Source organism: Balaenoptera physalus (assembly GCF_965194825.1).
Source record: "Balaenoptera physalus genome assembly, chromosome: 8".
NCBI lineage: Eukaryota > Metazoa > Chordata > Mammalia > Artiodactyla > Balaenopteridae > Balaenoptera > Balaenoptera physalus.
In genome coordinates, this window is record NC_138887.1 from 71,471,209 (window position 1) to 71,498,095 (window position 26,887).

A 26,887-nucleotide genomic window follows, 5' to 3' on the forward strand; every position below is an offset into this window, starting at 1 on the left:
ACAAACCACATAAATAGTAGCAGAAAATGAGATTGCAAATGAGTATGAAGAAAGATTATGGACCTCTAAATACTGAAGGAAGGAATGTGAACCTTATTCTTTACACAATGGAGACACAAAAGTTCTGAGCAGGAAAATGGCATGATTCATATGTTTGACATAAAAATTCATGGTCATTAAAAGAAGAACGGAGGGCTTCCCTGGTGGCGCAGTGGTTGAGAATCTGCCTGCCAATGCAGGGGACACGGGTTCGAGCCCTGGTCTGGGAAGATTCCACATGCCACGGAGCAACTAGGCCCGTGAGCCACAACTACTGAGCCTGCGCGTCTGGAGCCTGTGCTCTGCAACAAGAGAGGCCACGATAGTGAGAGGCCCGCGCACCGCGATGAAGAGTGGTCCCCGCTTGCCGCAACTAGAGAAAGCCCTCGCACAGAAACGAAGACCCAACACAGCCAAAAATAAATAAATAAAGTTAAAAAAAAAATTTAAAAAAAAAAAGAAAAATGGAGAAATTGTGCTGTACACATTCAATGAACTAGAGCTGTATATATATATATATGTACATCAGCATGGATGAACCCCACAAACATAAAGCTGATCAAGAAAGTAAGTCACAGAAAAATACATATAGTATGACGCCTTTCATATAAACTGAAAACATGCAAAGCCATGCTATATATTACTCCAACACACACACACATATACAGTAAAAGTATAAAAAAAGGACCTGTGAATCATATAAACCAAATTTGACCTGTGAATGATATAAACCAAATTCAAGATGGTGGTTACCTTAGCCGGGGTTGGGAACCGATAAGAGAGAACACAGGGGGATTTAGCTATGCAGACAGTGTCTTGTTTTGTTTTTATCTAGGTGATCGTATACAAGTGTATACTCTTTTATTCTTTATACCTTTCAATTATGATGGAAGTGGAGTTCAGGAGGGGAGAGAGGGAGCCTGAAAGCTGTGTGAGTAGCTGGAATGTTATCAAAATAATAAGGGCACGAGACGATAAAAGTTTAAGGTAAGGTGGTAATGATAAGCTTGGCATGAAAGGGATGGCTGTAAAATTTATTTAGAAAGAATAAAAGATTGATGCCTGATAATGTGTCAAGGGTATGACAGTATAAAAATGAAAACTTTTCTTAGGAGATGGACTGAGCACACCACTTCCCACTCTTAATTCCCACAGGTAGCTTGAAATCAGCCACTGTGGGAGCATTTACACCATAGGCTTCTACATAAGGTAGGAGGCTGCTGGAAATCTGAGAAAACTACTCATCAGGGCTCTCTTCTTGTTTTTGTTTTTGAGACACACTTCTGTTTATAACTCGTTTAATTAGAATAGAAGAAGATAAAAGGAAAGGGAATTAGAAAGTAAGCCTTCAAGAACAAAGTTGTTGCTCATTTCTTACATTTCTAGCCTAAATTCAAGGCTAAAAAGTCTTTGATCAAACTACAACAAGGTACCACCTCACATTGGTCAAAATGGCCATCTTTAAAAAATTTACAAATAACAAATGCTGGAGAGGGTGTGGAGAAAAGGGAACCCTCCTACACTGTTGATGGGTGCAGCCACTCTGGAAAACATTATGGAGGTTCCTCAATAAACTAAAAATAGAATTACCATATGATCCAGCAATCCCACTCCTAGGCGTATATCCAGACAAAACTATAATTCAAAAAGAAACATGCCCCCCAATGTTCACAGCAGCACTATTTACAATAGCCAAGACATGGAAACAACCTAAATGTCCATTAACAGATGAACAGATAAAGAAGATGTGGTAATATATACAATGGAATACTATTCAGCCATTAAAAAGAACAAAATAATGCCATTTGCCGCAACATGGATGCAACTAGAGATTATCATTCTGAGTGAAGTAAGTCAGAAAGATACAGACAAATACCATATAATACCACTTATATGTGGAATCTAAAATATGACACAAATGAACTTATCTACAAAACAGAAACAGACTCACAGACATAGAGAACAGACTTGGGGTTGCCGGGGGTAGGGGGATGGAGGAGGGATGGATTGGGAGTTTGGGATTAGCAGATGCAAACTATTATATGTAGAATGGATAAACAACAAGGTCCTACGGTATAGCAAAGAGAACTATATTCAATATCCTGTAATAAACCACAATGGAAAAAATATGAAAAAGAATGTATATATGTATGTATACCTGAATCACTTTGCTGTACAGCAGAAATTAATGCAACACTGTAAATCAACTATACTTCAATAAATTTTTTAAAAAAGAAAGAAATTCTTTAAAAAAATTATTATATTTACCTGAAGTTGGTGGAATCATATATCCTGCATGCCCCTGACTCACCACATTTCAAATTCCCCCAGCCAAAAAAAATCTTTGACCTACTAGCTTAAAGGATAGCAATTGTTTTCATAAATAAGAGACTATTTTGTGAAAATATATTCCCTACAGAGCCATTAAGAATATCTACTTCTGATTTTAAATGCCTGTGGTAAGGTTCCAGGCACATAAGGTTCCAGGCACTAAGTTATTGAGTGTCATCCTCCTAAGAAGACAACAGCACAGCAGAGAAAGGAACAGTGAGTTATTTTTAAATAGAAGTGGCTCACCCAGTGTCTCCCATTATGCATCCAGACCACGTGTCCTCACATTTACACTCACCTAAGAGAAAATGAATACACATGCCTTGTTACAAAGTGAAAACAGGTGCATTAGAGTAGCTCCTATTTTAAAAAGTATATGTTCTGTTTTATGCAATGCATTAACAACAAAAATCTATTGTACTTTGACCCTATCGAGATTATATAATTTTTACTAAAATAAAATCTTTTCATATTTTAACAAGTGGCCATATTTTTAAAGCACTCACTTAAAATGGCTTAACAATCAAATACCAATGAAATAGTGATGCACCACTACAGGATTCTGGTTTCATAGGCCTTTATGGGAATTCTAACAATTTCTCATCCATTTTTAAAACCTCTGCACCCAAGGCTTCTGGTAGAAGGCAGTATAGTATATCGGTTAAGCAAAAGGGCCTCAGAATCAGAAATACCTAGGTTCAAAATCTGGGTATGCCACTTAATATATGTGTAATCTTGGAGACATTACCCTTTTAAGATCTAGTCACTTCATCTGTAAAATGGGAGCTGATAATGAATATCTTGCAGGATTATCTTGAGGATTAAATGAGCATCTAGATGTATATAATTCTGGCATTCAATTATCTGTTATATAATGGGTACTTCATAAATGGTAATAGTTGTAGTTAATATAAACAATCATATTTATAATATTTGTTACTAAAATAATACAGTAAATATGATTATAATCAACTTACTCCAAATATATAGTGTTTAACCATTCCTGGTAAAGTAACTTTACCTACTTGGGAAAATATATTCATCACAGATGCTAAACCTAGCATATTTTACTAGGCCCATATTGTATTAAGCCCTTTATCAGGTCTGATCCTGGCAGGCAAATTCTACCTCTGTGGCAATACTAAAAGATGTTTTAAATAAACTGTAATAAAATAGTATGCCTTATGAATAACTTATATTAGCATAGGCTTAGTGGAAATGCTTGGGTTTTGGAGTCACACAGACCCACCTCTATAACCTACCTTGTGAACTTAATGCAATTTACTTCTAAGTTTATTCATTCAACGACACTGGTTTGAACACCTCCTACATGTCAGGCTCTGTTCTTAGCACTGGGACACATTAACTAATCAAAATAAAGGGCCCTTTCTTCAGGAAGCTCACATTCTAGCACAGGAGACAGTCAATAAATAATAAACCTGAAAAGCAAATGACTTATATGGTACAAAAATACAGAAAAAAAACAACAACAGTATGCCTTAAACCTATATGCCCAGACCATTTAAAATTACCAAACTGAATTTATGTCCTTTTTTAGATTAAATTCAACTGTGAATTTAACATCACCTGGCTTTAAATGTTTATTATACATGGAGGAAATTCATCTGTAATGTAAATATTAACATTTGTATTACTTTTGGAAAAAAAAAATTTTGGGTCCTGGATATCTTTATATTATCACTTAAACTCTTTTGATCAATCAACTGAATTAAAGAATTTCATTCTCTAAAATATTTTTCAGATAGTCTACTTTAAATACAACTAAACCACACATGTACTTAAACTTACCACTTGCTAACTTTCTTTTGTCTGAGATAATACCAATATTATGGGCTAACGACTGGGCAAGCGTAACTGCCATTAAATCCGTTTTCCCAAACTGAAAGACAAAAAAAACAAAAATAAAATACTTGTAAATGCAAATTATTTTTTATTTAAGATGGGCCAGAGAAAATGCCACAATATAATTGAAAATAAGTAATTTCTAAGCATCTTGTTTAGCAGAGGTTAAACACATAATAGCTAGTGCTGAACAACTAAGCATTTGGGAAGAAGTGGTAAGAAATAAATCCACGTTTGACTAAGTCTTACAGAGAAGACTAGAAGCCAGGGAATCATCGACTTTCGGATTTGGAAACTTACATCTAATTTTGAGCCCAAGTTTCACCAGTGACATTCCTGAAAAACTGAATACTTGTTACCACAGTTAAGCCAGTCTTTCAGATAAGAGAAAATAAAAATAAATGTGTAATTTATTTGGAACTTTTTCATCCTTGTGTGTCCACTAGCACTCCTAAAATCCCCAAACTGAATAGAACTTGGCTTCAGAAAACCAATGGTATGAGTCATAGGAAATGGTGATGATCTTTGGCCACAAGAAACTTGAAAAGACCTAGGGATACTTTTTTCGATATGCAGCCTCCCAAAGATTCAGGTATTTTTCTTTTAGATGACTTCCATCAGGTTTAGTGCCCTAGGGGTAGAAGTAACCCTTTGGAAAACCTAGTCTGTTTTTTCCTCCAAAAATCTGCCAAATATTGAGGAAGAAAATTTTCAATTGAGTTATTAAGTAGTAACCCAGTGCTTCAGGGAATTACTCAATTCTCTGCAAAAACAGTCAACGTGATAAATAGGGCCTATATTCAATAAAGGTAAAGGTAAAGATTTTCTCTATATAATCTGTATATAGCTAAACCTGGAAATTATTCTAAGTAGAACATGAACAGAATTATCCGATATTATCTTTCCTTATTTCCCTATTCTGGCCTCTGGCACTAACCATGTTGGTTGTTAATAAAATAACAATATCTGGAGTATGTGAAATACTGAGAAACTGTCCCTTAAATATTAGGAAAACATCATCAGCCATCATATCACTTTGTATCTTACAGATGTTCACACCTACTTCATTCACGCCTCCTCCTTTCAGCAACGAGCAAATCCCGCCAATATATGCTGCCCCGCTCCGGCTACTCTCAAATTGACTTCCCCTTTCAGAAAAGGAAAGGAAAAAGGCTTACTACTCACAGCCCACATATCATAGCACCTCTCACTGTTAATTTACCACACTTATTTCTCAATGCACATACATTTCTCTACTATATACTCCTGAGGTAAGGGAGGAATATGAAAATTGTTTGCACGCATAACCAAAGGGAAAGGTTTCTGAGGAATGTTTCCCCATGTGATCAATAAATATCTTAAATAGAACTATACCTATGAAAAAAGGATCTCTAACATGAGGTACACTTGCATGGTATTTCCGTCAAAAATGCATATAACTTGAATCTCATAGTGAGAAAACATCAGACATTCTCACAATGAGGAACATTCTATAAAATAACTGGCCTATACTCTTCAAAAATGTTAACCTCAAAAGAGACAAAGAAAGGCTGAGGAAATATTTCAGATTAAAGGAAAGTAAAGAGACATGACAATTAAATGTAATGTGTGATCCTGGATTGGATCCTGGATTTGGGCAAGGGTTGGGGGTAAGCTATAAAACATTATTGAAACAATTGGTGAAATCTGAATATAGACAGTGGGTTAGATAAAAACATTGTACCAATGTTAAATTTTCTGGTTTTGATAGTTTACTGTGGTTATATAAGAGAATGTCTTTATTCTTAGGGAATATATATAAGTATTTAGTAGTAAAGGCCCAGTAAGTAAATGTCTCCAACTTACTCTCAAATAGTTCAGGAAAAAAAACAAAAAAAGACACTGATAGATAGATAGATGGAAGGAAGGAAGAAGGATAGAAAGAAGAAAATCATAAAACAAATGGGATACAATGTTAACAATTGATGAATCTGGCTAAAGGGCATATGGTATTTCCTTGTATTATTCTTGCAACTTTTCTGTAAATTTGCAATTGTGTAAAATAAAAAGTTACCTCAAAAATACTCTTTTACTTCCATTTGTAACTTTCTTCAACAGCTCTGGCTTTAGATGGTATGTTTTTAAATTGCTGCAACTTATGATTTGCTCTTACATCAAATATGCAGGTTACCCCCCAGAAAAACCATAAGAGTAAGAAAAAATAAAAAATAAAATGTACCCTAGGTATACTAAGCTCTCCCCTTAGACCAAAAACAAAGATAACATTAACATTTAAAAGACAGCAACTTTAAAGAATATATAATAATTAATCTGTTGTTAAGAATACTCTTTATGAGAATTAATAGTACTTTCATTCAGTAAATGCTGATTAAATCTCTTGAAAAAAATTACATAAAATGTACATGCATTAATAAAATAACTCAAAATTAAATCTATTGAATATTCGTGACAGTTTCAATCTGTACTTTAAAACTTCTTTCAAATATATCTGCCACATAAAATCCTAATTGCATTATGCAGTAGAAAGAATACATCTCACCCACAAGTAATAGAGTATTCAACATGGAATAAAAAAAGTAATAAATCATTACAAAAGTTACGTACGAAAAAAGGTGAACTGCATCACTTCTCTCTTTGATAAAATCCCTCCTGTATTTCATAAACTCACGTAGGGTGATCAATGGATTTTCAGATATGGCAAACTTGTTGTCAGCCGCCCAGGTTTCCATGGCAACCAATACTATCCTTGTCTTAAGTTGGTCTTTATATATCTAGTAGATTAACAAAATGAACACACCGGCTATACATGTGGTAAAAATCAACTGATTTATGAACAGGACTACAAAGCTCCTTTTATGGAAACTCCTTAAGTTTTAGCTAAATGTGAGAAATTCCATTGTTTTTAGGGGAGACAATTGTTTTTCTAACTTACATGCATTTCCCTTGAGTAACAGAGAGTCCAATTGTTTACCAAGTCATACCCAAAGAATAGAGTACTAGTGGAAACAAAATATTGCTTTTTGACAAATCTTTGCACCCTTACTCAAGGTTCCCCCAGAGTCCATTTTCTGGCACCCTATAAGATTCACACTAGCAAAAAGTGGAACACTCATGAAGGAGATAATTTCTGTACACCCTAGCTGGCCCTAATTAAACTCATGGGGAAGGTACTGGCATTGCCTTGTCAGGAAGATTTGGAAAGTAGTTTCAGTAGAATTATTTAGTTGCATCTTTCCCATGGCACCAGGCACTCTTTTGAAAAGGCACAACTGTTTCTCCATTGCTAGAAGTATACTGTGAATATCTTTGTTAGGAGCTACGACTCAACCTTTTCTTTTCCAGTGTGAAAAATACAGGAAAAAAACTTCGGGCATAAAGCTGTAACTCTGACCACTTCCTTTTATCATTTTCCCAGCCAGAGATCAAAGTCAATAAAGTTCATGGCAAAGTTACCAGGGACTTAACAGGACACCTTGGCTAAAGTGCAATTTAGGGCAGTGAAAATATAAGAACATTATCTGATTTATTAGCAATCAGGAGATAAATTTCCTCTGTGGCAATACTGAATCGGGTTCATACTTACTAAATCCGCCATGTTCACCACAGATTTCGCGTAGGTATTGGTAAGTACCACTGAAAGCCGATGTTTTTTAAACTGAAAGCAAAAGAAAACAAGTGAAGGACTTCAAGATCATCAGCAAGTACTCATCTCAGCAGAGGAAATATGGTGTAATTGAAAGGTCTCTAAAGCTTTCTGTAAAAAATGCAAGTTGACACCTAGTTCTTTAGATGCTGCGTAGTCTGACGCAACGCTCCTAAAAGTTTGAGGCCTCACAGGTCTTTAAGGTAAAGTAGAAAACACCCATTCCATCCATTTCAAAAGTTTATTTTTTATCACAAGATTGTTATTCAAAACGATAAAACATATGAAAGTTGTTGATGAATTGCAAGACATACAAATAAAGGTAGGGTGAATGCCAGAAAAACTGAATGTGAATAATGCTAAAAGTATAAAAAGTTCCACAAGACTTACTCAGTAAAGAGAAGAAAGCCCTAATGGTCACGAGGAGGTGGCTTATAGGCTTGATGTGAATAACATATATCTTTGGTTTGGCCTCAATGCTGTTTTAAAAATCAGGAAATATCATGATTTCTGGCTTCACTCAAAATTAGTATTCCAACATGGTAATAACTGGCAAGGGCTGAGAAGCAGACTCTCCCGTTGGGCAGACCATGTGACTTCTCTTTTGCCACAGGCCTCACCCCTCCCTATTGTTTTATACCTGGCTCACTTTATTTGAATTATCTGCTACAGATGCTTACAGACATCTGAATTTATGATATCCTAAAATGTCTAAAATATGTGTTCTTGCAACTTATTTTTATTCTGTAAAAATCTCAGGAAAAAGTAACATTCACGAAATCAAATTGGTAGAAAGACAGAACTTAGTCCTACCCTGAACAAGGAAGAAGCACTCAATAATAATTATTATTATTAATTAATGATTAATAATCAATATTATTAGTTTAATCATATTTAAATAAATGACACATTTTCCCCAAAATAAATAATTCAAAGTAAATTAAAATGTATGTGTACCTGAAATTAAGTAAAATTCAGCAACGTGCATCACTGAATATTTTTAGTTTAAAACTCTGCCCATGAATTGAGTATACAACATGCTCATGAACTGAATATACAACATGCCCATGAATTGAGTATTAAAAAAAACCTGACTCAACAAAAAAGGAAGTTTGGCTAGGTTTTTATCCTAAAAATCTTCACTGTTTGGCTATATAAGCTTTTCTTTTTTTTTTTAAGTCTTATTCTATATTGCAGCATATATTGATTAACAATGTTGTGTTAGTTTCGGGTGTAGAGTAAAGTGATTCAGTTATACTATACATGTATCTACTCATTTTCAAATTCTTTTCCCATTTAGGTTATTACAGAATATTGAGCAGAGTTCCCTTTGCTATACAGTAGGTCCTTGTTGGTTATCTATTTTAAATATAGTAGTGTGTACATGTCAATCCCAAACTCCCAATCTATCCCTCCCCTCCACCCTTTTCCCCTGGTAACCATAAGTTCATTCTCTAAGTCTGTGAGTCTGTTTCTGTTTTGTAAATAAGTTTATAAGCTTTCCAAATGGTTTACTACACAGCAAGACAGAAATAGAAAAATTGCTTTCTGTTTATTAGGATAAAGCTGTACATTGCAAACTAAAGAATCACATTATTGGTGCTTCACTTTTTCAATATAAAACGGAAGTTTCCCTTTTTTTTTTTAACCTTGCGATTTTAGTAAGAGAAGATATTAGCCCCTACATTAACTAACTGAATCCAAAGAGTTAACATTATGAGTCACAGAAATATTTTTGGAACCTCACAAAATACTGTTAATTGCTTTACCTAAGAGTGTTTCCTACTTACAGGTTGTTGCTGGGTAACAGAGATGTTTCTTTATACAAATACCTTCTCCAACTTACAACTTTACAGACTTCTTTCTTCTCAACATATTTCTGCACCCACTAGTTTTATCCTAGGCACAGGCAAGTTCAAACAACACAAAATTCAGCAAATCATACCATGAGATGATCATTCACAATCATCAGTTCAATATATTTGGTTTCCTCCTCTACGTTACGAGGATATCGACGAAGCTGCAATATAATCAAGGAAATAGCACGTAAATAAGCCTCCGATCCTGGCTATGGGAAACTTATGTTACATATTAGATTCTCAGATATTATCCCTTTTTTAGCTGAAAGCTTGTACTCTTTTACCAACCTCTCCCTACCTAGTTTCCCCCACTACCTAGCCCCTGGCAACTGCTTTTCTACTCTGTCTCTATGAGGTTTTTTTTTTTTCTTTTTAGATGCCCTCCAGGTTCATCCATGTTGTCGCAAATGACAGGATTTCCTTCTTTATTAAGGCTGAGTAATATTCCATTGTGTGTGTGTGTGTGTGTGTGTGTGTGTGTGTGTGTGTATACATTTTCTTTGTCCATTCATCCATTGATGGACACTTATATTGATAACACTATATTGTATAATTGAAATTTGCTAATAGAGTAGAATTTCAATGCTCTCACCAAAAAAAATATAAAATAAAATAAAAGGAAATACATAAGGTGATGGATATGTTAATTAAATCCATGGGGGGAATTCTTTCACAAATATAATGTATATCAAATCATCCTACTGTATACTTTAAATATCTTACATTTGTCAATTATACTTCAATAAAGCTGAAACAAAATTTTTTAATTAAAAAACTTTTAAATATGGGAGAAATAAACAAAACAAAATTTCCCCTTTTATTTATTTAGTATTTTTTTCATTTTCATCAATTTACTTAGTTTTTGAGTGAGTAATAAATTTGCATGGTTCAAAAATTAAAGAATTATGAAAAGGTATAGGATGAAAGTTCTCCTCTCACCTCTGTCCCCCATCTACCAATTGTTACGCCTTCCCCCACAATGGGTACAGCACAGTTACTGGTTTCTTCCAGAGATATTTATGCATATAAAATCAAATATGAGATATATTTTATTTTGTACTTCCATTTATCTCCTTCTCTTTTGCATCAGGCTATTTTCATTTAACAGTATATTGTGGAGATTATAACACATGGTTTAAGCTCCTGAGAATCTCTGACAGTTCTACATAGGGAGTGGAATGATTGACACTTTTACTATATAATCTCCAGATCAGGCTTTGAGACATGCCCCTTCTGCTGATAGGGTTCAGAGGATGTCCCAAGTGATATATAGGAGCTCTGTTAGGATAGTTTGGAGAGCTCTCAGGCAGTCTTTGGTTACCCAGTGCAGCTATATCTGTCTGTTCAACCACAGATTTTCTCCACCTTCAAAATCATGACCAATGAATGGTACTGTCAAGAGCCACAAAGGCAGCCACATCCTTTGGTTCTCTGCAGTTAGTCTATAGCCCAATCTTTAACAAGATCTGCAAAATTAATTTTTTCCTTTGTGCCATACTTTGACACACATTTATTTTTTCAATAAACCTTTTTATTCACTTGCCCAAGGGCCATTTTTATCATAAGGGTATACAATCAAACCTAAAAAAACACATGAATGTTTGAGTATTGCATTTAAACTAAAATATTTCTGCCACATGGATTTTGTTTCATTGCTAATGCACTCCCAAATTCTAAAAAACTTTACTTTTCAAAATCCCTTAAAACATCAAATTAATAGGAAATAATAGACTATAATTCTGGTTTTGGAAACCAAAAAATAACATAAACTGCATCCACTGACAAGAGTTTTTTTAATGGATTTTTTACAGATGTAATACTAAAATAAAATTTATATCAATTATTAGAAATCAAATTCACAAATGTATAAACAATAAAACATTTCTAGAAAAAAAAAAGGATGTTGTTAGGATGATAGTATTTGCTTTGTTAATTGTGGTAGAGACCTGAGCCTTTCTAACAAGTAGACTTATAACAAGTCCCAGTATTTTCTTAGTGTCAGAGAGTTGCCATATTGGCCACACGGTTTTATAACACCTCACCTCCAGGGTCCACAGCTTTCTCATAAAGAGAAATCAAGGGTTTGTCTGCGTAGCAAATGACTGGATGTTGCAGATGTTTATGAAGAACTTCAAGGATCATGTCAAAAGAAAATTATCCCATTCTCTTGGTTCTTAAGTCATGAAAGTAAATACTGATTCAAATTAAATCCTGACGGCAATTACTTTTATCTGTTTAACTGGGCCTCAATATATGTGTACATTCACAAAATATATAGAGCTCATAGTAGTAATTCATGGGACACAACAGCTTCTGAGAGGCAGTATGTAATGCATACATGGTTATAAGCACTGCTCTGAGACCAGACTTCTAGGTCAGAATCCCAGCTCCACCAATGGGTAACCCAATGTAACCCTGGGCAAGCTTCTTAAGCCTCTTATGCTTCAATGTCTTTACCAGTAAATTAGTGATAATATTAATAATAATTCCCTCCTCAAAAGATTGTTATGAGGATTAAATATGTTAATACAATTGCACATGGTGAGTACTCAATAAAATTTAGGAATTATCATTCATATTAGAAATCTGTATGTAAACACATTTTATTTCATACTTATTAAACATATATTAAAAAGAAGATATCTCATTCCTTCAACGGCTTTATCTTACTAGAGGTCTATTTCTCTCATCCTATTCTTATGCCATACACACACACTCATACCAACCACCACCACAACTGTGATAATATCTTAATTCTGATGACCAGAGTTCTTATTTTGTCTAAACTATTTACCAGCTCTATGATTCTGGGCAAGTCATTTGCACATTTCAGAGACATCATTTTTTTTTTGCTGTGAAAGGGGAATAATAGCACCTACTTCATGTGGTTTAAAGCACTGTACGAACTGTTGTTATTATTAAGTTCAATATCCTTTGAACATTCATAAAGCAGACATTCGGATTTTATATCCTAGACTCCAAAGTATTGATAGCTCAAGTGTGAAAATACCATTTTGTGGCTTCAAAACCTGATGGAGTCACTCTTAAGGGGGTATCTTTAAGGGGATAAATACAAGGACACGTACCACCCAAGTAGACTCCATGATGTGGTGTACACCCAGGCAAGGAAAGAGGCCTATGGTAGAAAGAACCTGAGATGCCACAGCAGGGGCCTCATAATCCATCTCTATGATGAATGACCATATTACCACCACTATGAGTGCTTTTGAGTCTATGAAATAATATGGCCCCAACTCCACTGCTCCTACGAATGTGTCACCCTTCTTGTTTACCACACTATAGCAAAAGCCTGAACTAATTCTTATCTCTCACAGACTTCATGTAGATTAAATTGATTGGCAGTTGCCAAATGTTTTTAAAACATCATGACATATACCTGTGAATACATACCTGTCGTTTACTCTGTTTTGGTCTTGGCTTCAAAATAAATTTTGGTGGAGTGATGTTTACTTGTTGGAATTCTAAAAGGAAATAAAAATAAATTAAATTTAACTTAGTGCATTTGCCAGGTTTCTTTCACGAAGGCTAATCAAAGTTTTACTAGCCCTTCTTAGTATGAATTATATAACTGTACTTTAATCATCAATGAGTATTATAATTATTATTTATAAATTACAGAATTATAGCTAATTATGAATTTTATAACATATAATATTGTGCTTAATGAAAATACAGACCATTGGTCTAAGTAACTGCATTCATATTAATACTAAATAAATATACCACAAAGGAATACAATTCAAAACAAATCTCAAACATTATTTCTGTTCTAATTTATCTCAAATTTTTTCTCAAAATTCTCCTATAAATACCATCACATTTTTATGGGGAATTGTCTGAATAGCCACTCAACCTTCACTTCCACCACTGACCTTCACTAAAGAATGACACACCAAATGTTGGTGAAGATGTGGAGCAGTTAGAACTCTCATATAATGCTGATGAGAGTATAAAATGGTATCACCACTTTGGGAAAAGGTTCTGCAATTTCTCCTCCAACAGTAGTTCTTAAATTGTGATCCTTGGACCAGTGGCATCAGCATTACCTGGGAACTTGGAAATGCAATTTCTCATAACCCACCCAAGGTATACTTAATCAAAAGCTGTAGAAATTAGTGCAGCCACTATGGAAAACATTATGAAGGTTCCTGAAAGAATTTAAAAGAGAAATACCATATGATCCAGCAATCCCAATTCTGGGTATATAGCCAAAGGAATTTAAATCAGGATCTCAAAGAAATATCTGTACTCCCATGTTCACTGCAGCATTATTAACAACAGTCAAGATACAGAGGTAACCTAAATGTCTATCAGTGGATGAGTGGATAAAGAAAATATGATATATACATACAATGGAATATTATTCAGCCTTAATAAAGGAAATCCTGCCATTTGCGACAACATAGATGAACCTAGAGGACATTTTGTTAAGTGAAATAAGCTAGACACAGAAGGACAAATACTATAGGATACCACTTATATGAGGGATCTAAAATAGTCAAACTCAGAGAAACAGAGATTAGAATGGTAGTTGCCAGGGGCTGCAGGGAAGGGGATATAAGGAGTTATTAGTCAAAGTGCACAGAGTTTCAGTTATACAAGATGAGTAAGTCCTAGAGATCTATTGTACAGCTTAGTGCATATAGTTAACGATACTGTATTGTATACTTAAAAATTTGCTAAGAGGTTAGATTTTATGTTAAGTGTTTTTATCATCATCATAAATAAAGAGGGCTGGAGGAAACTTTTGGAATGGATGGATATGTTTATGGCAGAGATTGTGATGATGATTTCATGGGTGTATATTTATCTCCAAACTCATCAAGTTGTATACAGTAAACATATAAAGCTTTTTGTATGTCAATTATACCATAATAAAGCAGCTGAAAAAAAAAAAAACAACAACCCTAAAGATGAAGCCAGCAATCTGTGTTGACCAAGCCCTCCAGGTGATTCTGATGCATGCTGAAGTTTGAGAACAATGGTATACAGTTAAACATATACCTACCTTATGACCCAGTGATTTCACTCCCAGGTATTTGATAGAGAAATGTAGACGTGTGTCCACAAAAAAGGTTTGGACAAGAATTTTCATAGTTGTTATAGTCATAATAGCCAAAAACTGGAAACAATCCAAATGTCCATCGACGGAAGAGATAAAAAATTGTGGTATATTCATACAATAAGAACATACTCAATAATATAAAAGAAAGAACAATTGCTACCCTCAACAACATAGATCTCAGGCATGTGCTAAGCAAAACAAACTGAACATGATGCATAATTCCATTTGTATGAAGAGCTACAACAGGAGAAACTAATCTATGGTGAAAAAGTCAGAAAAGGGACTGCAGAAGTGGTGGCACTGACAGGGAACAGACACAAAGGAAGTTACTGGGGTAATAGAAATGCTCTATATCTCACCAGGGGCGTATATGGGTGTCAAAACTCAGCAAACAGTACACTAGTTTCACGTATTTCATCATAGTAATTTTCTATTGCAGTACAATTGACATACAATATCATATTAATTTCAGGTGTACATCACAGTGATTTGATATTTATTGAATGTATATAGTTTGAAATGGTTTTAGGTAAGTCTAGTTACCATCTGTCTCCATACAAAGTTATTACATATTATTGACTACATTCCCTATGCTTTACATTACATCCCCATGACGTATTTATTTTATAACTGGAAGTTTGTACCTCATCACCCTCTTTACCTATTTCACCTGGCCCCCATTCCCATCTGCCCTGGCAATCACCCAACTGTTCTCTGTATCTATGAGTCTATTTCTGTTCTGTTTGCTTAGTTTGTTTTTCATTGTAGTGATTTTTAGAACACTGAGTGCTAAGTGGTCAGTGTTTAAATAAATAAGCTTTTCTCAAAATGTGTTCTTAGGAATACTAGTCCTGAGAGATGTGTCAGATGAAACAAAACGTTCCACAGTCAAACAAGTTTGGGGAGCACCTGATCATATTTCTATCTCTGGCAAATACATAATGCATAGCAAAAAAAAAAAAAGACATAATATAATCTGAAACTCAGTGACACTTTATTAAATCTAAAATAAAAAAGCTTACTTTTGAGCTTATATCACAAATATTGCAGTTTTAACATTTGTCTATTTTTTGTTTCCTTCTCATTTGTCATAGTAAATCTAAATATCTTGAGAGACAAATGACACTCAAAATTGACGCTGTAAACCTCTGATAAGAAAAGAAAACCAGGAACAAACTGAGACAGACTTGCGTTTTCAAAGAATATGTTCAAAACTCATTTTAATAACAGCAAAACTGCTGAGTCACTTCCAAAGTTTCTGTTGTAAAGAAACCCTGAACAAAGTTTTTAAAAAATTATAAGATTGTATCAATGGCAAGCCTACAATAAAGTCCTTAGGGGGGACTCTTTAGTTATTCCTTTAAATATTAATTAATGTTTATTGTTTCCAGTAATGCCTATAAGATTGTAACTTTGTTCTCAGGCAGCTAACCATGATTTATTTTCTTCCCATAATAGGGATTATAAAAAGTTTCATAGATAACGAAGGAACAGTCTAAAGTGTCCATGTAAAGTACAAGCAGCTAGCTATATGCTCATTTGCAGATTTTTCCAAATAGTGAATTCTATAAAACAGGATCTTCTATTTCTTTGGCAGCAGGAGAGAAGGGGTGAGTTCTGTTTCTCTTCAGGGTAACCGCAGAAGGTCAAGGAGTTACAAATTTGTTTCAGAGAGGAAGGAACATTAGAAAACACTTATTTCATTTTCCAATGAGAAGACAATGCAGCCTTTAAGTCATTTTCCTAAGTAGTAGTTTAGGGTTTGCTTTAGTCTAGTAATTTTTCCATTTGCCCTTGTGCCTCTCTCCCGGGGTACATTCTCATAATGCCATAATCCAAACCCCCATTCAGCCCCTTACTAGCTGTGGGACCCTAGAAAAAACAAACTAGCTGAGCTTCTGTTTCTTCATCTATAAAATAGGAATGATAATATTGACCTCACAGAGCTGTTGCAAAGATTAAAAAGAGTTTAAAAATTAGAATGTACTATGGCCATAGTCAGGGCTCACTAAATAGGGGAGGAAGCATCTCCACATCAGATATTCAAAGTGTGCCCTATCTTTAGAAGGAGAACATGAATGAGTCTAGCATAGCCAAAGATAAATGCACTCTGCATAATCATTGCTCCACTAATGAGGCCAAAGCATGAGTACTCTGCCTTTCTTTCCAAGAGAAGACATGGATGCAACTCTCATATCAAATCTATAAATAGATGGACCCATAAACACACATGGGAAGGAAGACCAATTTCACAAATAGCACATCATAATGATAAATGTTAATCTACAATAGTTCTTTCTTAAAATGCTGGGGCAAAAAGAGATGAGGAAACAACAAACAGGAAAATAATTAAGGGTTCATCTCTATGTTTACAAACTCAGTATTTCACCAAGAAGGAGTTTTATATATTCTATGTATGCAGACCAATTTTTGCTTTAACATTATTTCTCCTGTAATACCTTACTTTGAGTCTTATAATTTTAAAAAGTTTTCCTTCATCATGTTCAAGCTATATCTTTCCAAACTCATCCACTATAAACATGAGGTAGGTTTGCATTTTATTCTCTCTCTTGATGTCACTTGACTTTCTAAAACTGTTATGAGCAGTCACAGGCTGATGATATTCCACATATAATTAGCTCTAAAGCATTAAAATGAATTACTAACGTTGTCTTTTTTTTTTAAATCACTATAAGAAGATCATACCAGATGGAAGATCATCCAAGGGAAATTCAAACAGTCTGGATTTGTAAACCGAATGAAAACGGAAATCCTCCTGAAACAACACAAACAAGAGAGATGAGGCATGAACAACCAGATATCTCCAGGCTCAGGCAATCATAGCTGGAGGAGCTTAGACCTTAAAAGAACTGTCGCTTGACTACGCATTCTCTTGGGTTTGGAAAGGCGAAGAGCCATTGCACAACCCCTCCAGCTCACTCTTGTATTCTCCCAGCACCAGAGTGACAGCCCATTGAAAGCAAAACGCCTTCACAGACAGAGAAGCCAAAGCCTGCAGTAATCAAAAAGAAAAATGAATGGACCTATTCCCCCAAAGAGAAACAAGACGTCTGGGAAAATGGGTTAATGTTTTTTACAACTGGTTCCTTTCCACAGAGGCCTGCCCCCTTTTAGAGCCTGACAGCTTTGTTAGGCACACTGCAGAGCTAACAGTCTGCCTGTAATGGGAAGCGGGATGACTGGAACAAGCAGAATGCCCAAAGCAGACCCGGCCTCAAAATTCAAGTGTCACATAAACTTCTGTGAAAAACCAACAGATAAAAAGCCATGTTTCGGGGGCTTCCCTGGTGGCGCAGTGGTTGAGAATCCGCCTGCCAATGCAGGGGACACGGGTTCGAGCCCTGGTCTGGGAAGATCCCACATGCCGCGGAGCGGCTGGGCCCGTGAGCCACAATTGCTGAGCCTGCGCGTCTGGAGCCTGTGCTCCGCAACAAGAGAGGCCGCGATAGCGAGAGGCCCGCGCACCGCAATGAAGAGTGGCCCCCGCTTGCCACAACTGGAGAAAGCCCTCGCACAGAAACGAAGACCCAACACAGCCATAAATAAAATAAATAAATTAAAAAAAAAAAAAGAATAGGAACTGGGATTCAACATTTTAAAAAAAAAAAAAAAAAAAAAAAGCCATGTTTCATCTAAGAAAACTTAATGAACATTCAAATAACTTCATCTGGCTTCCTTCAACTACCAAAAAAAGAATGTCATAAATAATCAAGTTTCATGATATTACTTTTTTTAAAAATCACATTGTCGGGCTTCCCTGGTGGCGCAGTGGTTAGGAATCTGCCTGCCAATGCAGGGGACGCGGGTTCGAGCCCTGGTCCGGGAAGATCCCACATGCCGCGGAGCAGCTAAGCCCATGCGCCACAACTATTGAGCCTGCACTCTAGAGCCCGCAAGCCACAACTACTGAAGCCCATGCGCCTAGAGCCTGTGCTCTGCAACAAGAAGCCACCGCAATGAGAAGCCTGCGCACCACAACAAAGAGTGGCCCCCGCTCACTGCAACTAGAGAAAGCCCGCACACAGCAACAAAGACCCAACACAGCCAAAAATAAATAAATAAATTTATTTAAAAACAAAAAAAATCACACTGTCAAGCAAAGTGACAGGACAGCTTTCAGTGGGTACCCAGAAAATAACACACAAAACAGATAGTTTCCCACACAACGTTGTTTATGAGTGGCAAAACAATGTGTGTTTCTTGAAATTATTTGCCTCTCTAAGTGTTTGATCAGTGTTCCATGATACATGGAAGAATATCTGTGTGTACAGAGCTAGGATGGAAGTGCATGTGTTTCTCTGTAGCCAGTAATAGTAACCCTTTTCTAATTTGTGAAAAATGAATGTTTCAACTAAAGTGAGAGAGAGAATTGAGAAAACCCAGATTTCTCTAAACTTCATCACCACGGGGCCTTAAAGAAAATGGGCAATAGAGAAAAATCTGGAATCTAGAAAAGAAAAAGGGTGGAAAATCACATTATCTGTGGATTCGATCTGTTATGAACTGACTATGTGTCTTCCAAAATTCATGTTTAAGCCCTAAACTCCTAATGTGATTATATTGGGAGACAGGGCCTGTGAGGATGCAATAAAGGTTAACAGAGGTCACAAGAGTGAGGTCCTAATCTGATAAGGCTTGTGCCCTTATAAGAAGAGGAAAAGGCACCAGACCTCACACCCTCTCTCTGTCATGTGAGGACACAGTGAGAAGGTGGCTGTCTGCACCCCAGGGAGAGAGCCCTCAATGGACACTGACCCTGCTGGCACCTTGATCTTGGACTTCCAGTCCCCAGAACTGTGTGAAAATAAATTTCTGTTGTTTAAGCCACCCATTTTATAATGATAGCCTGAGCAGATTAAGACAGACCACAGCACATTATGGTGGAGATAGAAATGAAGGCTTCAGAACACCTCAGAAGGAAAGTATTTCCAACCGAATGGAAGAGTAATAGGCAGATTTTTTTGGAAAAGATCACTGTGATTTTGCCTTATTCACTATTTAATTTAAATATACATGTGAACATATTATACGTATATATGTATACATATATTCCTGACCCTAAAATATGAAAATAAAGCAAAATAGAGAGAAAAAAAGAGGGAAAAAAAGCTCCCAGCATCAACATTTACATTTGCCACAGCAAACAGGAGCACTTACTTGAGAGGTGTCATTTCCTTCTGGCTCGATGAGATAGGTGTGGTTCCCATCATAGAACATCCCACTGCCAAGGACAAGAAAATAGTTAGGCCTGGCAATTGACTCTTGCCTCAGAACAAGATCATTTTAAAGTCAGCAGGAGCCGGAGGGCCAGTTTGCTTCTCAATGCCCACTTCCCAGTCCCACCCATCACACGGGGTGCACACCACATAGCACACCCCCCACACACACATACCACCCACACCACACATCATACACACTCACACACATCACACACACCACACGTCCTACACACTCACACATACCACCCATACCACACACACACACACACACCACACACACCACCCATACTACACACACACCACCCACATACCATACCACACACACACACCATATACCATACATTACACACCACAACCCCACACATATACACACCACATACCACAGACACACACACAACACACACACCCCACTCCACGTATCTCACACACACACATACATACACACACATCATATACATTTAATAAGATGAAAAAAGCTGCAGGAAGAGCAGAATAAGGCGGGCACAAGGCAGCAGGATGCAGGGAACAGGGCGCAAATCTGAAGTTCAGTTTTGGACCTCATTGGCTACAGATGACTATCAGCCAATTGAGAAATCCTCTGGAGGGCATCTTAAGCTACATATGGCCTCGACTCCCACTCAGAAAGATCCGATAGCCACCCCATTTAGAGGAATGTGGTTTTTCTACTAAGATCAGGTCCCTTCTGATACTGAAGGAACTTGTGTTACCACTCAGGTGTCTGAGGGGGGTGAAGCTGTGATCTTCTGCAGTCACTTTTCAGTGTTAGGTGGAAATGACTGCATTATACCCAAGCTGCTAACCATAGAATAGTATGTGTCTTTCATTGATCGCTTAGTGAAATCGGCTGGTTTCCTGAGCTATAATTATAATGGCCTCCAGCTCTGTGTCTATCCAAATTCATTCACTCCTGCAGTAATATCTTCCACATGTCCTCTACTTTCATATACCCTTAGAACTGCCCTTTTCACATCTGTAATGTTTTCAACCCAAAGTGCACTTTCTGAATTTGGATGACATTGCATTTGGAATTTAAAGATAAACAGACGCAGATTGTAAGATATTACTGACAATATATGCCTAAGGAATCAGTGAGGGGAGCATTTTCAGAACAGTAGACCAAATATGGCAGTGAACATTCTGCTGATAACAGGCCAGACCCAACCAGAAAACTGTACAAAACCATCACCCTTTGTCAAAGTTCACATGGCTACACTGCTTAAGTAGCAAGCAGATTGTTTTGTTTAAATAGTATTGGGTGTTATTTCCTCTTGAATTAGGTTAGTATCCAATGCAAAAATCAGTTATTTTTTATTAGATTTAAACATCATGATACATGGTATAAACAAAGCAGATTCTGACACCATCCATGAAGATTCTGGTTCCCTAAATGAATTATTATTTTTTTTTTGGCCCCAGGGCATGTGGAACTTCCTGGACTAGGGATCGAATCCACACCCCCTGCACTGGAAGTGTGGAGTCTTAACCACTGGACCACCAGGGAAGTCCTGGTTCCCTAAATGAAAATATGCCATTTTTGATTCTTTAACAATTAAAAAGCATGTGTGTTTCATTTACTTTGAGGATTGAAAGCTTTCTGTTACATTTATATAAATTCAAAATAGTATACTGAGTCCATCACAGAGTTTATAATTGATAAAATCCTATAGCTAGGACCAAGTCATTACCGGCCAATCGATTGAGCTAAAATTTTAAAAGGCTGCACCAAAACAAGATTTTGAAAGGAAATAGTCATTCTTACAAATTGCCACAAGAGGGCAATAAACTTACATTTGATTCCATTCTTTAATGTTCCCATAGTTACAGGATTTTGTCAAAACATCAGACATACCAAGACCAAAATATTGCCCATCAGTCCTTCGAATTTGAAAAAAAATGTGCTCCTGCAGGTTCTTTATGGAAAAGATATGAGTTTGATTATTTTACCCTTTATGTTCTTTAATGGAATTCAGTAAATCAAGAAAAATGAAAAATCTCAACATGTACTTGGTCATTTATAGAAGATGAGTCATGGATGAAATAATATGTCTCATATCTAAATCACTGCAATTGAGACAACATAAATTATTTAATATTTAGAAATAGCTCCCCCAAATATTTCTGTCAGCAATGTTTGTTCAGAAGGTAAAATCAAGATGAAAAGTAATAATTAATAAATAACAAAAAGGAACAAGAGTGAATTTTTTCACATGCTCATAAAAGTCTAAGAACACCAAAATACACTTGTACACAATCCTGACAGTGTCCCTACACACGGTGGGTTTTCTGTTTGTTTCTTCTTGTTTAGTCTTAAATGAAAAAGTTTCTAAAGGGAGAAATAAATTTTACTTAGTTACAACAACAGAAGCCGGCTCTGAGTTCAACTCCTCATCTAGTCACTAAAACGTCCTTAAAGTTCCCTTTCCATCCTTAGAACTGTGTAGGATTAGTAGCTGTTGGTCTGAGGGTCTCAGGTCTGTTAGGGTCCTTAGAAGGCAGTAATACCTTCTCTCTGATTCTCACAATATTGTGTCCATTTGGAAAACTGGGGGGTGGGGGAGGGGAGGGGCAGGGAGGAATTGGAACATGCACTGGGCAAGACACTTACACTGTGACTTTGGACTGAGATTTTAAGAGGAAGAGAGAGGAAGGAAAAAAGTCTAGAACAGACATTTGCTGTCACAAAAGTCGGCAGGCCCAGTGTACTATTCCTGGCTGACAGCTGTGCTCATCCTGAGATCAGAGATGACAATTTTACTGCTGAAGGGGATATCGACGTTTCTTTTTCCAGATTAAGAACACAGAGGCTCTCAGATATTAGGAACGGATTCCATGTTTGTAAAAATGTCTCCTTATTCAAAGAATTTATTTAAAATTAGTAAAATGGTCCTTTAGAAAAAAAGCAATAAGCAAATGGAGGTCCATCCTGCTCTCAGGCATGTGACCTCCTTTCTCTGGCTATTTATCTGATCCCTGTGTTCTCTCCTTCCTGCCTCTCACGTACCTACTGCCAGAGCCTGACCAGAGGCACCACTTAGGCAGACTGGCTAGACTTCCCAGCCTTTCCCATTAGGTCTCTTTCCTCACTTTCTCTGGACCTGTCAGTCGAACCCCTCTCCTGGAAGATTCTATCAAAGCCTGTTCCAGGGCCCACTCCATCTTCTGCAGGTGACATCTCTCTGGAGCCCTCAGGGATGACCTCATTCTTCAGTGCCCACCCTCAGCTTGCGTTTTTCTCAGTTTTTTTCTCTCTCAAAGAAAACAAGTATACCTACCACATTCCATAGCACGAAGCTGGGCTAGATTTAGCTTCCCCACTAGACTGGGAGCTCTTGCGGGCAGGGCTCACGTTCTAATCCCCTTAATATTCCAAGTGGCTGGCACACACCAGGTGCTCAATAACTGTTGGTTAGATCAAAAACCCACGTCTCTAACTTGGTAACAGACAGGAAGTATTTTAAAGCTTCCAAACAAAAATTTCACAAAACTAAAGTGCTAGCTGGTTCTGGGCCCCAAAAAGTAACAAGGAGCTTGGATGATTTAGTCTAAGTAGAATGCTGAGGGCTGACACAGTATCTTTATAAGGGGTCACAAGACAAGTAAGAGACAGACAGCCACCTGGGTATCACCATCATCGACAGGATGGAGGAAGCTGATCTATTTCCAGAGTAAACATCAGCAAACCTACTTTGATAGTGAAGGTTATGTAAAAGGAAGCAAGGTCCTGAGGAAGGATGAACTTCATTCCATAGAGATTTCTGAGAACAAATGGACCCTCCCACGAGTTTGCTGAGAGTTAGGTGGGATTCTGGCTGAATAAAGGGCTAAAATACATGAGCTCTTGAGGTCACCTGCAGCCCTTGCAAGGAGTCAGGAGTTTCCCCCTCCTGAAATCTCTATTATTCCATACAAACGTAAAAATGAACATCAAGGAGTAGGAGGGGTAGAACGGGTACCAAGGGGCTAAACACCCAGGGAAACAGAGAACAAAGTTACCCAAACCACTCCTGTCTCCATCTGGATGAAACTAGAAAAATGTTTCAAACATCACTAAGGATGCATATTATAATCATAGAGCCCCTGGTCTCTGCATCTCTAATTTAACAGTCTGCTTGGTTTATAAACCACAAATGAGAAAAAGATTTGATCCACCACTGATTTAAAATTAGTTCTTGATATAAAATAGAGATTTTGACCACGGTGCATTAAAAATAAAGAAAATAAGTGACTGAAAAAAAATGGATGATACAAAAAATTTGGGGACACTTACTGAAGTCCATGGCATGTTGACAATGCCACAAATGAGGCAGGGTTTCCTCGGATGCGGCCCTGGTAGTAACAGTGCTCTCCGCCCTGAAAGCAGAAATAGAGAACATAAGCCTCTGCCATCACAAAGAGAATCTGCCACATCGTTTCACAGGTTTCTGCCCACACTGCACCTCCATGTGCAAAGCTCTGTACAATGTTTCACTATCCAGGCTAGTATTATCAAACCATTTCTAACAGAATTATTCATAAACACTCCCAGCGAGCTGACTCCAAATCAAAAGACAGGGAAATAAAAGTTGACTTAACTTTCCTTTTATGTAGGTGATGATAGACGGAACAAAGAAACAGACTCTGAAATACATATGTGGCCCCCAGCACCAGGAAAAGTTCAATCAGCGATTTCCCCAGTCCTGAGAAACTCAACCTTGAGTAGCAGCAAAATGATGTGCTTCCCCATAAAGTGAAGTAAAATGAATATAAATCATCTGAGAGTCACTAAATTAAATTGATGGAGAAAAATGCCTATTTTTACAGTTATCAAAACTTGACAAGTTTACACTAGTCTTTTCTCCAACTAGGAATGGCTTTACTGGTAAGCAGTCTAGGGTAGGGTTTGAAATTGAGAAGTTTCTTCTAGAAGTGAGCCATATTAACGAAATTCCACTAAGAGACTCATTTCTTTGGATTAAATGTTCCTGGAAAAGGTAACAGGGTAGTGCCTCTGGCATCTCAAGGTGGTACCCCAGTCGTTAGATGCTTACTGCTCACACTGTGGTCTAGAAAACAGCAGCAGTGGCATCACCAGAAGCATATCAGAAATGCAGAATCCCAGGGCCCAACCCGGACCTACTGGATCAGAATCAGCATTTTAACAAGGTACCTAGGTGATTCATATGCACATTTAAGTTTGAGAAGCACTGGTCTAAATGACCTTTCCCATTCCCCCACTAATCTCCCATTTCCTCAGAAGCTGAAAGCTTTTAATTCAACTGACTCACTGATATGTGAAAGAGCAATGTAGGAAGGACTGAAGGAATGGGTGCTTTAAAGGGGCAAATGTTACCTACTTCACAGTCTGGCTTAAGGACTAAGCCCACTTAAAATACTCAGTGCTTGACAAGGGCAGGGGAGAGAACAGGAAGACGTAATGATGGAACAAGGTTGAAGACATTTTCTTCACCGGAATTCCAAGGAAGGCAGCCTGGCCTGAGCCTGCTGTTCCTCATGAGATAACCCCACAGGACAGGGTGAAGCTCAGCTTTGCTGAGGGAGCAGAGAGCGGGCAAAATGGCACGCAGCACAAGCCGTGACACCCTGACACCTCCACACTCCCAAGGGAGTCACTGAGAATCATGAACTGAGGACTGGGGTTGGATCGGATGGAGGATAAGATAGGGAGGTCCTTCACGTGTAATTCTGACAGGCAATGGAACCCAGAAGGCCACAGACTTAAGGGGAGAAACAAAGCCAGTCCCTGACTTCCGGGGTAGGGTTGGTTTGGCTGTTAACAGTGTGAGCTATTAGCTCCTTCACTTACTAGCCGTGTAATCTCAAGCAAATCACAGAGCCTCCCTGTGTTATAATCTCATAGGGTTGTTCAGAGGATTAAAGAGCTAACATGCATAAAGGGCTTAGAATAACACATGGCACTTGGTACACACTCAATAAACGTTTGCTACCATTATGATTACTGTGTGTCACCTATTGTCCTACTCAGTTTACTCACACAATCTCCTTAAATCCTCACATCGCTTCTACAAAGAAACACTGTCGTCTCTATTTCACATAGGAGGTCACAATCTCTGAGAGTCAAGGCTGTCCACCTGGGAAGTTGCCAAGTAGGGGTGCAAACTTTGTGTGAATGTGTGAATGTGAGGCCTGTGTCCTTCCCCCTACATTACTTATGAGTTGGACCTAGAACCTGTGAGTTATGCAATGCAAGCTTACCCTAGGCTGTTTTTGTTTGTTTGTTTGTTTTTAATTTTTGGAGTAAAGCTGGGGGGTAAATTTAACAGAACTTAAAATTCCCTCTGTTGGGCTGTTGGATTGGTGAACTATCCAAAAGATTAGTGGAGGAGAGGTTACTATGTTTCAAATGACCTTGATTTCCTGGACACATCTGATTGGACCAATCAAAACTCTAGCATTTGATTGGCCAGACACAAAAAGCCAAAGGTCAATGGGGTGACCTGGAAAGACAGAGCAGCATTTCTTTAAATTGGACACAGACTAAATAACCCAATCAGATCTCTCTCAGAGGTCTAAAACACACAGTGAAGAGTAGGTAGAAAGATAGTAGAAACAAAGAGAAACAGAAACCAGGAAGATAATCACAAGAATTATGGTATCAGGTTAGGGAACAATGGAAGCTGACAAGTCATTGTATGTGGGGAAAATACATCAGAGGTACAGGCATATAAGACATGTTTTATAAATTACTAAAGTTTTCTTTAAAATACCAACTTTGGAAACATGTTATGTTAAATCATAAAAAAGGACAAAGAATTCATGTTTTGAAACAATCCATTATATAGGGGCT

The 26,887-nt window shown here is 37.2% G+C and overlaps 1 protein-coding gene across 19 annotated transcripts in view; it reads right to left on the reverse strand.

The window, feature by feature from the left end:
• Nucleotides 1-26,887, reverse strand: part of ADAM22 (ADAM metallopeptidase domain 22) — a gene marked incomplete at its 3' end in the record, with an annotated part of 241,995 nt that overhangs the window by 59,692 nt on the left and 155,416 nt on the right. For all 19 annotated transcript variants that reach the window (XM_082471705.1, XM_082471709.1, XM_082471696.1 and 16 more), the window contains exons 5-14: nucleotides 24,350-24,432; nucleotides 20,000-20,063; nucleotides 17,528-17,597; nucleotides 13,147-13,217; nucleotides 9,822-9,896; nucleotides 7,817-7,888; nucleotides 6,838-7,004; nucleotides 5,297-5,381; nucleotides 4,180-4,270; nucleotides 2,617-2,668 (exon numbers count right to left, since the gene is read on the reverse strand). In XM_082471705.1, the coding sequence (XP_082327831.1) occupies nucleotides 2,617-2,668; nucleotides 4,180-4,270; nucleotides 5,297-5,381; nucleotides 6,838-7,004; nucleotides 7,817-7,888; nucleotides 9,822-9,896; nucleotides 13,147-13,217; nucleotides 17,528-17,597; nucleotides 20,000-20,063; nucleotides 24,350-24,432 (830 nt within the window). The remainder of the gene's footprint in view (nucleotides 1-2,616; nucleotides 2,669-4,179; nucleotides 4,271-5,296; nucleotides 5,382-6,837; nucleotides 7,005-7,816; nucleotides 7,889-9,821; nucleotides 9,897-13,146; nucleotides 13,218-17,527; nucleotides 17,598-19,999; nucleotides 20,064-24,349; nucleotides 24,433-26,887) is intronic.